Source organism: Cervus elaphus, chromosome 21 (genome assembly GCF_910594005.1).
Source record: "Cervus elaphus chromosome 21, mCerEla1.1, whole genome shotgun sequence".
In the NCBI taxonomy this organism is placed as follows: Eukaryota; Metazoa; Chordata; class Mammalia; order Artiodactyla; family Cervidae; genus Cervus; species Cervus elaphus.
In genome coordinates, this window is record NC_057835.1 from 7,301,647 (window position 1) to 7,317,814 (window position 16,168).

General features: G+C 51.7%; 1 protein-coding gene across 2 annotated transcripts in view; it reads left to right on the plus strand.

Annotated features, from left to right (window-relative positions):
- Positions 1-16,168, plus strand: part of SLC45A4 (solute carrier family 45 member 4) — a 65,753-nt gene that overhangs the window by 23,157 nt on the left and 26,428 nt on the right. For both annotated transcript variants that reach the window (XM_043880514.1, XM_043880513.1), the window contains exon 3: positions 11,610-12,251. In XM_043880514.1, coding sequence (XP_043736449.1) covers positions 12,008-12,251 — 244 coding nt within the window. In that variant the 5' untranslated portion in view covers positions 11,610-12,007. The remainder of the gene's footprint in view (positions 1-11,609; positions 12,252-16,168) is intronic.

A 16,168-nucleotide genomic window follows, 5' to 3' on the forward strand; every position in this document is an offset into this window, starting at 1 on the left:
AGGGGGCAGCACTTAGTCCCAGGTGATGTCAGCACCCATGGGTTAATGAGTGGGAGAGAAAGGTGCTTGTTGGTGTTTGCAGCTGAGAAACTTGAACTCGGGCTTTGGCCTGGGAAGTCCGGTGCCATCTGGGCCTCAGGAGGGGCACGGTGCTAGACAAGCATGAGAGCTGCTCAACCCCAGGTGGATCTGTTTCAGACCTTGCAGGGCTTTTCTGTCTTGTTGCTCGTGGCCTGGAGAGAAGAGTGTTGATCCCTGACTCCTTCATGGGCATTATGCTTGGGAGTGGAGGCTGGCCATGTGTACCCCTGAGTGCAGTGCATTGTGGGAGAATCCGTGATGAACAAAGCAGGTGGTGATGCAGCTTGGGATGGGTGCCTGGTGTCAGTCCAGTGGGGAGAAGGCTAAATAAATAAAGCGGCAGAGCGAAATCTGAGCTCCAGGAGGGGTGACAGGTGCTGTCAGCGAAAAGCCCTGTGATTGTGCTTGGAAACTGGAGTAGCCGCTGAGTGAAGGGCCTCACCAGCGACACAGGACAGAGGGGTAGCGTCCATGTACCGGACTGTTTGCGAGGGACCTGCTGCTTTCCTGGTGGGTGAACAGTCTTCAATTACTTTATTGCTGATGACAGATTGGGAAGAGCTTCTGAGCTGGTCCTTGGTGATCAGCTCTGAGTCTTTTAGTGGACCTGCCAGGAGCTGAGTCCACAGTTGGCTTTGCAGACCTGCCTCCCCACCCTTTATCCCCATCCAACTCTCTTGGTCTACCTGGCCTTGCAAGCCTGTGTCAGCACTCTCTGGACCATCTGAGATTCAGCTTCATTGTAGAACAGTCCTGAATGTCATTCCACATATCAAGCTCTTACGTGAAGTTTGGATAGGGAAACTAAATTAGGAAATAACTTTGGGTCATATAGAAGCAATAACTATATATATATATATATATAATGGTGAATCACTTAGAATACCCCTTCTCTGCATTCAGCGTTGTTGTTTAGTCACTCAGTCATGTCCAACTCTCTTGCGACCTCATGGACTGTAGCCCACCAGACTCCTCTGGTCCATGAGATTTTCCAAGCAAGAATACTGGAGTGGGTTGCCATTTCCTCCTCCAGGGGATTTTTCCAACCCAGGATTGAACCTGCGTCTCCTGCATGAAGGGGACGACAGAGGATGAGATGGTTGGATGGCATCGCTGACTCAATGGGCATGAGTTTAAGCAAGCTCTGGGAGTTGGTGATGGACAGGGAAGCCTGGTGTGCTACAGTCCTTGGGGTCGCAAAGAGTCGGACACGACTGAGCGACTGAACTGAACTCATGCATTGGCAGGCAGGTTCTTTATGGCTGAGCCACCAGAAAGCTCCTCTCTGCATGCATACCTTAAAAAAAACTTTATGGGACCATTATGTATAGTTGATTTATAATGTGCCTTTTGTGCCTATTATTAGGCACATTTCCACGTCAACAGGTAATCCCACAACATGGAGTTTGTGTCAGAATCGATCTGCCTTTACATGAGCAGGTTTCTCAGTGGTGTTGATCCACAGACTGTACAGGCTTTGCTTTCCAAAGAGCAGAATTGCAGGATCAAAGGGTATTTACATTCTGAGGCTTTCAATATCTACTGAGAGGACTGCAGCTGTGAGAAATCATTTCTGATGGAGTCGGGATGGCCGGGATTAATCCCACAGGTGATCATGCCACTTGCTGTGAGCGCGTCAGCCCCGGTGACCCCAGGAAAGCACTGGCCCTGAGTCGCAGACTTCTCCAGACAGCAGGAGGATTCAGGTACCAAAGCGGGCTTCTTCATCACAGATCCTTGGGGTCCCTCAGGTTAAGGGGTTGCTCAAGACAGAGGGCAGCTTCCTGAGCTGATAGTCTGGTTGATGCCCTCTGGGAGGCTCCCTCCCCTTAGCCTCGGGTGATGTCCCATGCACTCATCCTGAGCTCAGAGGGGAGTGGGCCCTCCCCTGTGCCCGCCTGCACTGGGGCTCCCCAGCATCCTAGGACCACGCCCTCCTCCTGGTAAAACAGAACCATCGGTGACTGAGACAGTGGGAAGGCTTAGGAGGGGTGGAAAGACTTCACAAGGTCTGCAGTGTGCCTTTAGACCACAGTCTTGGTCGCTCAGCAGCGCCTGGCAGTCCTGTGAATGGTGCAGACATGACTCATCCCCGGTGTGGTGCGCTGACCTTCAGCTGACTTCAGGTGTGTGTGTGTTGGGGGTGGGGGGGCGGTGACTGCAGAATGCTGCAGGATGTTCTTGCTGGTTGTCTTGATGGTCTTAGTAAGAATGAATGTAATCCCAGACTAAAGCTGTGTGTGTTCCCTTCATTCACCAAAATGCTGACCTTTTAAGAGAACTAATTTTGATTTGAACATTTCTCAAATATGTTTCATACTTCTTCACTTTAAAAACATTTGGCCATTTTGTGTTCACTTGACACATGGACCGTAATTCAAATAATTCCGTGTTGTTCGACAGTTCAGTGGTTTCCAGCACTTCCTCATGGAGCGCTGCATCCTCTTTGCCTGTGAGGGGACTCTGGACACTGCTTTGATTTGATACAAGTACCATCAGAAGGTTTCATTACAGCTCTGCAGTCTTTAGTGGTAACCCTTAATTATACCCTTGTCCTTGAGGTCTGTTTCTGTATTTTTTTCTTTTCTTGGCTGTTCCTTGAGGTTTATGGGATCTTAGTTCCCCCACCAGGGACTGAACCCAGCCTCACAGCAGTGAAAGTGCGGAGTTCTAACCGGTGGACCACCAGGGAATTCCTTGTTCTTGATTGTATGTATGTAAAGTGAGGAGTCTTTGTTTTCATTTTTTAAAACAATGTTTGGTTGTTAGCGCGTCCCCTTCGGCAGCCCGTCTCTAACACACTGTAGGCGGCAGAGTCTGTGTTTGTTGGTACCTGGCCCGGTACCTTAGATGAAGTGCTGAGTTTTGGGGAAATACCAGTCTCCTCTGGAACTGTTGGCAGTGGCTTCCCAGTCGGCCCTAGGTTGATCCTAAAGCTTGGTTTTCCTGGGCCAGTTGGGGTTCCAGGTGCAGTGTGGTTTAAAAGCTTGCTGCTGTTTCCATAGCAGCCAAAGCTTTATCCTGACCCCAGTGGCTTAAACTGGCAAATTGATGCTAGAAACATTTACAAGAAGAAGAAGGCAAAAAACCTCTCAGAGAATTTGAATTGGAAAACAAAAACCCTCCTACTCACCTGACGTGCAAATGAAGGAGAACAGGGTGAAGGTCAGAGGTGAGAAGTCAGGTGAACAGGTCTTTGTTTTCAGTAGAAGGTGAAAGTCATGGAAATATTTTCTCTGGGGACAGAGCAGTTTGTCCTTGTTTCAGGGTCATTTCCTCCGACAGGAGCGTTCTGAGTTTTCCTTCAAGTGTGGGTCTCAGTTTCCTTCAGCAGTGGGTGAAGACAGCTCCTGTTTGAGCATGTTCTCGGGCTCCATCCTAATGCCCTGCCCCCCCCCCCCCCAGCTTTAGGAAGTTGGAGAGCATGTGGGGTTTTTTGGGGGGAGTGGAGGGCACTGGGTCTTTGTTGCTGTGCTCAGGTGTTCTCTAGTTGCGGCGAGCAGGGGCCACTCCTCGTTGCGGTGCACAAGTTTCTCTTGTTGCGGAGCACAAGCTCTAGGCACACAGACTTTGGTAGTTGCATCACATGGGCTCAGTAGTTCATGCTTTCGGGCTTACTTGCCCCGTGGCACGTGAAGTCTTCCCAGACCAGGGATTGAAGCCGTGTCCCCTACATCGGCAGGCGGGTTCTCACCCACTGTCCCACCAGGGAAGTCCAGATGGTATGTGCTTTGCTATGATTCAGTATTAAACATTTTTGCTGTCATATGAGCTGTCACTGGAGTTTGCCACGTTTGCGTCCATGTGCCCTTCTGCTTATTTGACCTGATGCTGTGCTTTTAGGGGGTCCAGAGCGACAGCTTCCCCAGGGTATGAGGGCAGGGGCAGCATGGAGCCCTGTTCGGCGGCGTGCGTGCTCTGTGTGGGGCTTGCAGGGGGCTCCCACACACCCTCATCAGAGCAGACCGGCCCCCCCCAGGTCATCCGGTGGAGGGGAGCTGAGCCTTCCGTGCTCCCCCTCATCCTGCTGTACCCTCTCTTCCCAAGAAATGACTTTTAGAAAGTAGTTCTTAAGTAGAGTGTGTTTTGAGAGTAAGTTGCAGTATGCCAGTTTACAGGAATTTAAAAAACCATCTCTAGGAGGGTGCTCTGCCTCCTGTCCTGAGGACGCACAAGAGGGGCTACATCCCCGCGTCCCTGCCGGGAGGGCTGTGAGCCAGCCTCCCAGAGGAGTGGGCAGCCTGGCCCAGGCTGGGTGCCCTTGATGGGGAGGTCCCGGGCATTGTCTGGGGAGGGACCAGGGTGCCTGCCGGGCCAGGGAGTCACAGAAGAGCCGTCCGGGAGAAGCGCACTGGAGTGCCTGGGCCGCAGCTCCTGCTGGTTGCTGGGATACTAATCCATTGAGAAACACTTTAATTAGACTGGCTTGTTACAGTGTAGCAATATTTTCATCCCCTCGCTCCCTGGGGCCCCTTTCCAGATTTCCTTTGATTCAGTCTCTGCATACTCAGAGTATTTGACACACGCAGTCACATGCCTCCTTACTCCCCCGCCCCCTCTGCCTGCACCAAGTTCCCAGCAAGCTGATCAGAAGGCGCGTCCAGCGTGTGGTGTTCGGTGTCTGAAGTGCCCTCAGCCAGGTCTCGTGGCACGGAACACACACAGGCGAGGTTATGCAGTCACGGACCAGTCATTTCTACCTAGAGGGGCCTCGGGTTTTTGGGCCAGGTACCTGTGGTCAGAGGCTCCCAGCTGGAGCGAGCAGGCCTGCAGACCCTTGGGCCCGTCCCCAGAGCTGTGGCTCAGTGACGCAGGGGAGCCCTGCAGTCTGCATTTTCAAACATGCTCCCATGGCCTTCCTGACTCACACGGATCCAGTGTGCCGGTCCATTTGGCTCCTGTAACAGGACACCACGTGGGGAGTCCAAGACTCTCTGCTTTCCTGCCTTAGGGGGACAGAAACCGCTGGTCCTGGTACTGTTTCCATAGCTGTGCCTTTTCCAGCATGTCCTGTAGTTGGAATCTGGCAGTACGTAGCCATCTCAGATTGGCCTGTTTCATGGAATTAATGTGCATTTAAGGTTCCTCCATGGCTTTTCATGGTGTGATGGCTCATTTCTTTTTAGTGCTGGTTAATATTTCACTGATGTACCACAGATTGTTGATTCACCTGCTGAAGGACATCTGGGTTGTTTCCAAGTTTCCGCCATTGTGAATAAAGCTGCTATATAGCATCCATGTGCAGGTTTTTTTATGGATAAGTTTTCAGCTCCTTTGGGCAAATACCAGGGAACACAATTGCTGGATTGCATGCTAAGAGTATGTTTAGTTTTGTAAGAAGCCACCAAACTGTCCTCCAAAGTGGCCATACCAGTCTGCGTTCCCACCAGCAGTGAATGAGGGTTCCTGTTGCTCCACATTGTTGTCTACATTTGGTGCTGTCGGTGCTCTGGGCCTGGACCGTTCTAACAGGCGTGGAGGGGTGTCTCACTGCTGTTTGAATTTGCGTTTCCCTGACGACAGGCGCTGGGTGTGGAGCATCTTCCCTGCGCTCGTCTGCCACCTCTGTCTTCTCCGGTGAGCTCTGTCTGTCCAGGTCTTTGGCCCACCTTTATAACTGAGTTGTTCATTTCTTCACCGTCGGGTTTGTTTTGGATAGCATCCTTTATCACTGTGTCTTTTACAAGTATTTTCTCCCAGTCTGGGGCCTGCCTTCTTCTTCTCTTGATACGGCGTTGATTTTATGTTGGAAATCAATGGCATTTCTGAAATGCTTTGAAGGACGTAACTTTATAAACAAATTTTTACCAGAATGTTTTCCCCATTCGTATCAGGGGTACTTTGACTTTGCTTGATTCCATTTCACACCTTTTTTACTCTTGGTCCAGCAGCTGGTCTTCTCTGGTATGCAGCTGTCTGCCCGGTTCTGCCGGCTTCGGCGTTGTCCTCGGTTAGTCACCTTTGCTCTGCTCGTCTGGAGGGGGGAGGCCACAGTGGGCTGATTGGGGGTGGGGGGTGTGGCTGTGCTTTGGTTGGGTGTGTTATCTGAGGCTAATAGCTGACGATGCCTTATGAAAATGTTAGCATTTCCATTTCTGGGGCGTTTTTCGAGGGTAGACTTAGATGCCTGACTTAGATGGTGAATGTACAAATCAAACAGCCGTTGCCACAAACCAGACACCACAAAGCACGGGCTGCTCGTCCCGGTGCCTGGAACTCGGTGTACATGCATGTGCGTGGGGCCAAGACAGGAGCCAAGGCACCTGAACCCCCCTCCTGCCATTCTCCGGCATGTGTGGGTCCCTGACCTTCAAGGTCATATTCCCGTCGAATACTGTGACTTGCATAGACTCTTAATTGCCTGTCAAAAAATTATGCTTCAGTTAAATTTTTGATGACGTGAAGTTTACAGCCAGCTTTTTCTACACGGCACATTGTAGGAAGTCACATGCTTTGGCACCAGGCACCCTGAAATTAGAAGCAGGACAATAGAGGAAGTTGTTGATTGGAACAACTGTACTTTCACTTGCCTCGGTGCATCTGCGAATCACAGCCAGGTCGTCATCAGGGAGGCTCCAGAGGGAGGCCTGACTTCAGAGTCGCTCCGGGCTCGGAAGAGCCTAGTGGAACAGGTCACAGCGGAAACCTCTCCACTCTTGCCAGCAAGTCAGGAGGGGGCTTTCGGGAGGCAGCAGCCTAGTCGTCCTGATTCCTTCCATGTGTTGTCACACTTTAGCTTGGGCCTTTTACATCAGGTGCTTCCGAAGAAAGCATTCTCACGGTTTTAGATGTTGTAATTAACAGTTCTAGCCTTTCTCGAAAACAGCTTCCGTAAAGAAAGCAATTTGCTTGCTGTGTGAGTACTTCACAGCTCCTCACTACCAGAGTGTATCTGGCTTGGGGGTGTCCGATTGTCCCCTAAATGGAGTGACACCCTCCTTGCTCACGCCTTCCTTCTCAAAGCCGCTCTCCTTCTGTCTTCTTGCAGAGCAGAGCCCCGGGGAGAAGGGGCCCTCGCAGTGGGTGGGTGGGGGGGATGTCAGAGCCCAGGAAGGGGGCAGCGTGTGCCACCTGGGTCCCTGCTCCGTGTCCTGTGCATAAATCGGACTGAGGGGACCCCAAGTCCAAGCCTCCATTGAGCTGGGGACTGGTGCATCTTGGTGCTGCTTAGACTTGCTGTCAGCCTGGTTATAGCTTCCTCCCCCCAGCCATTCTCACTCAGACAATTAGAGAACCAGGATATCAAGTTAAAATACAAAACCATGAGCCTTCACTGGATGGGAAAGGACCCACGTGGACTTGCCAGGGTGTTGGAAATATCAGAACTGATTGAGTGGTACCTTTTCACTGTGTGTGAGTTATACCCAAGGACGCGAGCGAGCCCTGGTACCCTTCACGTGCACAGTCAGCCACTGGGAAGGTATAAGCAAGGGAAAATCACGTCCGCAGTGGCCACAGAAAAGATGAAATCACTAGGAAGAAACTTCACAAGAAATGTGCAAAACCGGAGGAGGAACGTGTTGAAATTCTCCTGAAAGGCACTGGGTTTGGACTCGGGTATGTAGAGAGACAACCCTCAGGGTGGCGGTTCTCCTTCAGCTAATTTATAAAATCAGTGAAATCTCAGTAAAAATACTGACATTTCCCTCCAAGAGCTAGTCAAACTCTTAAAGGTCATTTGCTCATAGAGTTCTTGCAAATAAACATGCCAGAGTGAATCGAGATTCTGGGGGGAGAAACCGTGAGAGGGAAGGTGTGTCCTCAGCTCAGGGCCTGCTGGGGGCTCTGTGCCTACAGAGCCTTTGCTGGGCTGGGCAGATGGTCTCGCTGGATGGAAGGGACACAGACCCAGTGCAGACAGAGTCAGTGTTGGGGAGAGGAAGGCGGGATCTCCCGAGTGCTGGGGGTGGGCTCATAAATCATGCAGAAGCAACTGGACGGCCACTGGGAAGGTGGGACACGGCGAAAAGGAGGGGGCAGTTCTTCTGCCTTGAAGCCTGGGTCCTTTCTGCTGCCCCTCCGAAGGAGCAGCAGGGCCAGAACTGGAGGGTGGGTGAGCCCCCCGACAGGCCACAGCGCCAGCCCAGCCCAGCCAGGCCCCCTTCTGAGCAGACTGAGCACATGACCGTGGTTGAAGTCTGGAAGTGCCCAGTCCCTGGGCTGCCAGGTTGGCCAGCAGATACCCCACGTGAGGCAGGCTCTGCTGACCAGTTAGGTGGCCGTGCCCGCCCCTGACCATGAGGGAGACGGCAGGTGGCTGGATCCTCTGCCTGGAAGAGTCCCGGGAGGGCAAGCGGCCACCACCATCACCACCACCACCACTAGGGGCTCAGCCCCCACAACTTTCTTTCCAGAGGCTGTGGCTGGGCCGTTCTTAGACATTTGGTGAGGACCCCAGGTGTGAGGAGGGACTCTGGTGTGGAGACTCGCTCTGCACTGCAGAGGGGGCGCGCCGGCACTGGCCTGGTGGTCTGGCGCCAGGCCCTTCGCTCCCCCACGCACGGCCTCGGCCTCCTGGGCTTCCTGGCCATCTCTAGCTGATTCTGCAGGCCCTTGGGCAGGTGCGGCCCTGGGCCTGGGGTTGGAGCCCACAGCCTGAACGTGACCGAGGCCAGGAGGCTGGCGGGGCTTCCTTCACTGCCCCTTGGTGGCTCTCACCTTCTATTGAAAATAAGTGCCAGGTAACGCCACCTCCTGTGGCCTGGGTGACTGACTAGGAGGGGACAGCTCACACCCCTTCCCACTTACAAACCTGACCCTAGACCCCTCCTCGGGGAACCACTGTCCTGAGCTCACCAGTGTCTCCTCTTCTGCTTTGGGCAGAGGCTGGCTTAAGAAAACAAAGGGGAAGGAAGTGTGGTTGAGTTTGTAAGTTCTGGGCTGGTTGACTGATTCACAATGCGATGAGGGTTTCAGCGCTTTTAAGAGCACTTTTCCTCTTGTTTAACAATAACCCTAGGAAACAGTCGCTCTGTGGGGCACCCTGGGGCTGCAGAATGTTGAACCCATCTCTGGACTCTTCCCCCGAAGCATGATACCAACCCCTGCCTCCAGTCATGAGAACCAGAAACATCTCCAGGCATCTCCCAGTGCCCCCAGGGCTGAGACTCACAGCCTTAAGATAATCCTAGTGCACTTAACTGCAGAGCCTTGTTGCCTCAGTGTTCGCTGTCGCTGAAATGACTCTTCACTCTCCGACACGCAGTTGTTGTTCACTTGCTGAGTCATGTCCAACTCTTTGCGACCCCATAGACTGCAGCACGCCAGGCCTCCGTCTCCTTCACTGTCTGCCAGAGAGCTTGCTCAAATTCATGCCCATTGAGTCGGTGATGCCATCTAACCATGTCATCCTCTGTCATCTCCTTCTCCTGCCCTCAGGATCAAAATCTTTTCCAGTGAGTTGGTTCTTCGCATCAGGTGGCCAAAGTGTTGGAGGGTCAGGATCATTCCTTCCAGTGAATAGTCAGGATTTGTTTCCTTTAGGATTGACTGGTAAGGGACTCTCAAGAGTCTTCTCCAGCACCACAGTTCGAAAGCATCAATTCTTCAGTGCTCAGCCTTCTTTATGGTCCAATTTTTAACATCTGTACATGACTACTGGGAAAACCATAGCTGACTAGATGGACCTTTGTCTGCAAAGTGATGTCTCTGCTTTTTAACACGCTGTCTAGGATTGTCATAACTTTTTTCCAAGGTGCAAGTGTCTTTTAATTTCATGGCTGCAGCACTGTCCACAGTGATTTTGGAGCCCAAGAAGATAAAATATTCCACTGTTTCCACTTTTTCCCCATTTATTTGTCATGAAGTGATGGGTCCAGATGCCATGATTTTCATTTTTTGAATGTTGAGTTTTAAGCCAGCTTTTTTACTCTCATCTTTCACTCTCATCAACAGGCTCTTTAGTTCCTCTTCGCTTTTTGCCATTAGAGTGGTATCATCTGCATATCTGAGGTTGTTGATACTTCCCCTGGTAATCTTAATTCCAGTTTGTGCGTTAACCAGCCCGGCATTTCTCATGATAGTGGCTCAGATGGTAAACAATCTGCCTGCCATGTAGGAGACCTGGGTTTGATCCTTGGGTTGGGAAGATTCCCTGGAGAAGGGAATGGCTGCCCACTCCAGTACTCTTGCCTGGAGAATCCCATGGACGGAGGAGCCTGGCGGGCTGTAGTCCATGGGGTTACACGGAGTCAGACACAGCTGAACGACTTTCACTTTCAACTCACAGAGTTTGCTTTATTTCACCTGACTTTCAGGATATATACACAGTGGTACCAGGGTGAGGGGACAGAACTGATGGGTTTGAAGATTATAATTAAGTCCTTAGGGTCTCAGAGAAAACTGGTTACTGTCCTTCTTGGCAAGAGTTTGGCTGATCAGGGGTGGGATGAGAGAGTGCTGCTAAGGGTCCAGGCTGGGTTCTTTAATACTGTTCTGTTTACATTGTGTACATGAGAAAGTGTCATGATAACATGTTTTTAAAAAAAGATTGTAGGAAGGTGACAGTTTGGAAACACTGGTCTTAATCGAGATGATTGATTGTATGGTAGAGGACATTTGTAAGTTTGATAGCAGTCGCAGGTGAAGGCTGCAGTTGTGAACTTGTAGTGAAGTTGAAGGCATAAGAAGCAGATACATAGGTTGGATCCCTTGGACCCGTGCTTGCCCGAGAAGTTTTGGTGGAAGGAAAGAGAGCATGAGAAAGCCTCAGTTTGGTGGAAGAGTGAGGCAGGGGCTCTGAACCCCCAGGGTCAGCAGCTCAGCTTTGCCAGCAGCCGGGCCAGGGACCCCCTATCACCTCCAAGGCTCCCTGAGAAGGGGGCTCAGTGAAGACCACCCCTCAACTTCTGGTCATTTCTGGGGTGGAAAGTAGGAACTAGATGTCGGGTTAAGTGAATATTAAGAAGAAATATTTTTATTTAAAACAATTGAAATTTTTTGGTAAGATATCCACCCACCGACCTATCTTAATATAGTCTCTTGTTGTGTGATGTCAGGTCCCATCAGCTTGAACGGAGGCCCCTGTCCAGACAGCAGGGATGTAAGCGCATCCTTGTCTGGCCTTCCATGGGGGAGAGGCGAGGGGGATGCTTCTAGGCAGGTTCTCGGCAGTCGGCACCTGCTCCTGGCGTGTGCGTCCAGGTGGAGACTGGGTCCCCGGTACCAGGGTGGGAACGCAGGACCAGGGCCCGGATTTTGCGCCCCCTGGAGTGCGCCTCGACGTGGTGGTCAGCGTCTGGCCCTAGGGCCCCAGCGCCCGTGGTTGGTCCCTGGCCTGGCCAAGGAGCAGAAACGGGGAGCTCCTTCCGTGCCCTTTTCTCTCTTACCGTCTCCCGATGTTGTCCCAGCTATATCCTCCCCCAGGATCGATTCCGTACTGGAAAACGTTGTTTCTCCGGGGACTGGTTTTGTTTTCTCCGCAGGTGACTCTGTCCTCTGCTCAGAGAACCAAGGGCCCCGGGCAGGCCCAGATGGCGGGTGGGGGTGGGTGGCCCCGGCCCATGTGACCGGCTCTCGCTCCCTTGCAGATTGCCCAGTCACTCGATGGGGCACGCCGGCGGCCTACCTCCGTGTGTCACCTGCCCGCCTCTCAGCAGCAAGGAACGGAGCTTCAGCACCTCTTCAGTAATGATGATGAAACTGGTATTAACTGAATGGCATTTATGGATTTTTAACTCTAATTCACAGTAAGCCAGAAAGCCATATGTTCAATCCAACCAAAAATCGTTCTGTTTTGCTGCATGTCTCACCCGATTGTGAGAAGTTTCAAGATACCTGTTTGTACAAAGAGGAATATAAGTGTTACTTGCCGGAGGAGCACAGCTGAAGCAGAAAGCGAAGACGTCTTAATTTATCCTTAAAGATATATGATAGAATTATTTATTTAGATAGAGTAAAGAGATATATATATATATTTTTGGTGGTGATGAAAATGGCTCCGCAGAATGCCGACGCAGAATCTATGCAAGTTCAGGAGCTCCCAGTGCCCCTGCTGGACCTGCAGAAGCCAGGGAGGACGGAGGCGGAGACACGGGACGAGACCGTCAGCGAGGGCTCCATCGACCGCATCCCCACGCGCCTGTGGGTGATGCACGGGGCCGTGATGTTCGGCAGGGAGTTCTGTTACGCCATGGAGACGGCGCTGGTCACGCCAGTCCTGTTACAGATCGGTAAGTGCCTGCACGTGGGTGCACACGGGCTGACCACGTCCCCGGTCTCCCCTCGTGGCAGCCTCCTCTGATGGGCTTTCCTCCTGTGTCAGCAGGGCAGGGAGGGCGGGGGTGGTCCTCCAGACATTTACATGGGGTCAGAGGCCCTGGCCAGGTGGTACTGGGTGTCTAGGCGCATGTGACCTTCTGAAGCTCTGACCTGGCACATGCTTGCCTCCCAAGAGGTGCCACTTGCCGAGCCCTGGACCCACCCCCGCCCCCAGTGTGGCCACCAACTGCGTCATCCTGGCCGAGCCTGTGAGGCCCCCCCCCGCCCAGTGTGGCCACCAACCATGTCATCCTGGCCGAGCCCGTGAGAACCGCCCCCCCCCCCCCAAGTGCTTTTTCGTAGAGTGAGATGAATCGCAGGTCAGGTACAGGGCAGACACCTGCTCAGAACAAGGCCTCGCTGTAGAAAACTCTGAAGAATGCTGTTTTCTTTATTTTCATCTTGTTATTGGCTTAAATAGAAGTTTATTGTGGAAGTTAGGTGCCTGAATGATGGGTATTTCCAGAAATACTGAGATTCTCAGAGATACACTCTGAAAATACTGTCATCCCTTCCACATTACCGCAGGGAATGTCTCAGGCCCTAAAAAAACATGGTCAGAATATTTAATTTTTCTCATTGTCTAAGAAAGTCTTAAAATCGCTAAGCTCCCAACTTTGTAAGAGATCCAGGTAAGGAGCCAAACTATTCAGAAGCATGCTTCATTCTAGAATTGCACATGTGCGCTGTAAAATATTTTTAAACTCTTATTTATTTTGGCTATCCCAGGAATGTGTCTGTCTCTGAACACGATGGCGTGATTCTTGTTTAGAGCGCACGCTCAGGCCTGCCTGGCGCAGGTCGTGGGTGAAGCGGCGTCCCCTTCAGGGCTGTGGGCAGGGGCTGGTGCGGGTCCCAGCTCAGCAGTGCCATGCCGGCCCGCACCGTGTCATCAGCCACGTTACCGAAGGGGCAGGCTGGTCACTCTCTGCATTCGCGTCCCTGTGCTTCCGCCTGCTTTCCCTGTGACACCCCAGGTGTCTGTCTGTCACCTTTCACAACGTGAGGCTGGAGGAACGGCCCACGCCTGGAAGAGTCGAGACCCTCTCCTGGGGAGCTGTGAACCGCGTGGGCCGTGCTCTGCCCTCCGTCTGCATGCTGGCCATCCCTGCATTCACTCTGCTCTGCCTCCTCCGTGCCCCCAGGTGCTAGGCCACTCGGGGCAGACAGAGCACCATGTCTGGCAGTCCCCACGTGGCTCGTTCTGGTGCTGGGAGCCGGCACGTGGCCAGCCCAGCAAGACCTGCCTTGCTGGGAGGAGAGCTGAGGTGAGACGCCGACCCCTGGAGGGCCTGGGAAGACCTCTCGGGTGGGGGGCAGCGGTGCAGGGAGAGGCTTGGAGACCACCTTTGTGGCCAGACCCCAGGAGGGCCGTGTGCGGTGGCACAGAACCTGACCAGGCATTTATTTCACACCTCTGATGTGCAGGGGTGTGGGTTCATGGTTGAGGTCATTACGAAAGCAGTGTGGCCAGACTCAGGTGGTCAGAGCCAGGTCCCATATTTAACTTCTATGATCTCTTACGGTTATGGCTCTGATTACTGAGAAGTAGGTTGGTAGCAGGAGTGGAGGTTTGGGAGCATTTCCTTGATGACAGGTCACGTGTATGATGGCCCAGCACCCTGGTGCTTACACAGCTCCTTGGCACTTTCACACTTTACAGGTTCTGCATCTGTTTCCACACAGCTTACATTTCACTGTGTGGTTCTGCATATATACATACTACACGAGACTTGCATCCATTTTAGATAATCCAGGGTAATGTATATTCTAATTTTTCTATATAATGCCTAGGTTATGCATTAATTATAGCTTCTGAAAGTTGCAAGTGTGTCTGTTCCATGTGACCATGCACCAGTGTTGATGAGAAGCAGGACCACTGTCATCATATTTACTGTGACAGGACGACCCAAAGGGAATGAAGGTGACCCTTGTCACTGACCCTAGACAGTGCACAGGAGGGAAGGACTCTGGCAGAAGCTGTTTCCGTGGGCTAAAGGAGCGGAGCTTAATGAGAGTTGTTCTGAGATGGGCTTAGATAGGCGCCAGACAATAAGGCCTGATCCTTTTCTCAAGGTTGTACTTGAATTTCACTCTTGGGACAATGCTCAGTTCAGTTCAGTTGTGTCCGACTCTTTGCGACCCCATGGACTGCAGCACGCCAGGCTTCCCTGTCCATCACCAACTCCCGGAGCTTGCTCAAACTTATGTCCATCAAGTCAGTGATGCTATCCAACCATCTCATCCTCTGTCATCCCCTTCTCCTCCTGCCTTTAACCTTTCCCAGCATCAGGGTCTTTTCCAGTGAGTCAGCTCTTCGCGTCAGGTGACCAAAGTATTGAGTTTCAGCTTCAACATCAGTCCTTCCAATGAAAACTCAGGACTGATTTCCTTTAGGATGGACTGGTTGGATCTCCTTGCAGTCCAAGGGACTCTCAAGAGTCTTCTCCAACACCACAGTTCAGAAGCATCAATTCTTCAGTGCTCAGCTTTTTTTATAGTCCAACTATCACATCTATACATGACTACTGGAAAAACCATAGATGGACCTAGAGGCAATGTAGTGGTCAGAATTTTCTAATTTGAGTCAGGGCTTCTTAAAGTGGTCTGTCACACCCAGAAATACAATGTTTATTATTGGATTTTGTATATTAATAATGATTAAATCTGAAACAGGGATTTCCCTGGTGATCCAATGGCTAAGACTCCAAGCTCCCAATGCAGGGGGCTGGGGTTTGATCCCTGGTCAGGGAACTAGATCTCGCATCCCTTAACTAGGAGTTCAGATGCTGCAACTAAAGATCTGGCATGCCACAATGAAAACTGAAGATCCTACATGCTGCAACTAAGACCCAGCGTTGCCAAATCCATCCATCCATATGTGTTTGTGTGTGTATGTATATGTGTATATGTGTGTGCATGTGTGTACATATATGTATATGTGTCCGTGCACGTGTATGTATACACATGTGTGTGTGTGTGCATGTGCATATGTGTGTGTATGCACGTGTGCATGTGTGTGTGTGTGTGTGTGTGTGTGTGTGTGTAGCTGAAGCCATTGTCTCGGTGTGGACAGTGTGACCCACCTGACAGGTGTCTGCAGGTGTAAGCACCACCACAGTGCTTCCGCCGCCCCAGCAGCCTCCTGGTGGCCCTTCGCGTCAGTGCCCCTGCGTGGTGGGGGCCTGCCTCTGCCGTGATGATGCCCTGTCTGAAGTTTGTATGAGCAGAATCACGCAGCGGGTGGCCTGGTCTCTGCCATGCTTCGGCGGCCCATCCTGCTGCACTAGGTGGTCCACTGGTCGCCCCCCGCCCCTCCCCCTGTTCATTCACCAGCTCATGGACGTCTGGATCGCTTCTATCTGGGGGCTGTTCTAAATAAAACTGCTCTGAGCCTCACCTACGAGTCTTTGTGTGGACTTGTGTTTCATTTCCCATGAGTAGAGACCTAAGAGTGCAGCATTTACTTTACAAGAAGAGACCATTCCAACCATTCCCCACGTCCTTGAGAACACTTGCATTTCTCTGATGAATAGCGACGTTAAGCGACTATTCTTGTGCCTCTTGTGGACTTGTGTTTCATTTCCCGTGAGTAGAGACCAAGGAGTGCAGGTTTACTTTACAAGAAGAGACCATTCCAACCATTCCCCACGTCCTTGAGAACACTTGCATTTCTCTGACAAATACTGATGTTAAGCGACTATTCTTGTGCCTATTGGGCAATAGTGTGTCTTAGGTGGAGTGCGTGCTCAGATTTTTTTGCTGATATTTCAATCAGGTGGTTTGTCTCATTAATAAGTTGCAAGGGTTCTTTATTAAAAAGCCCTTT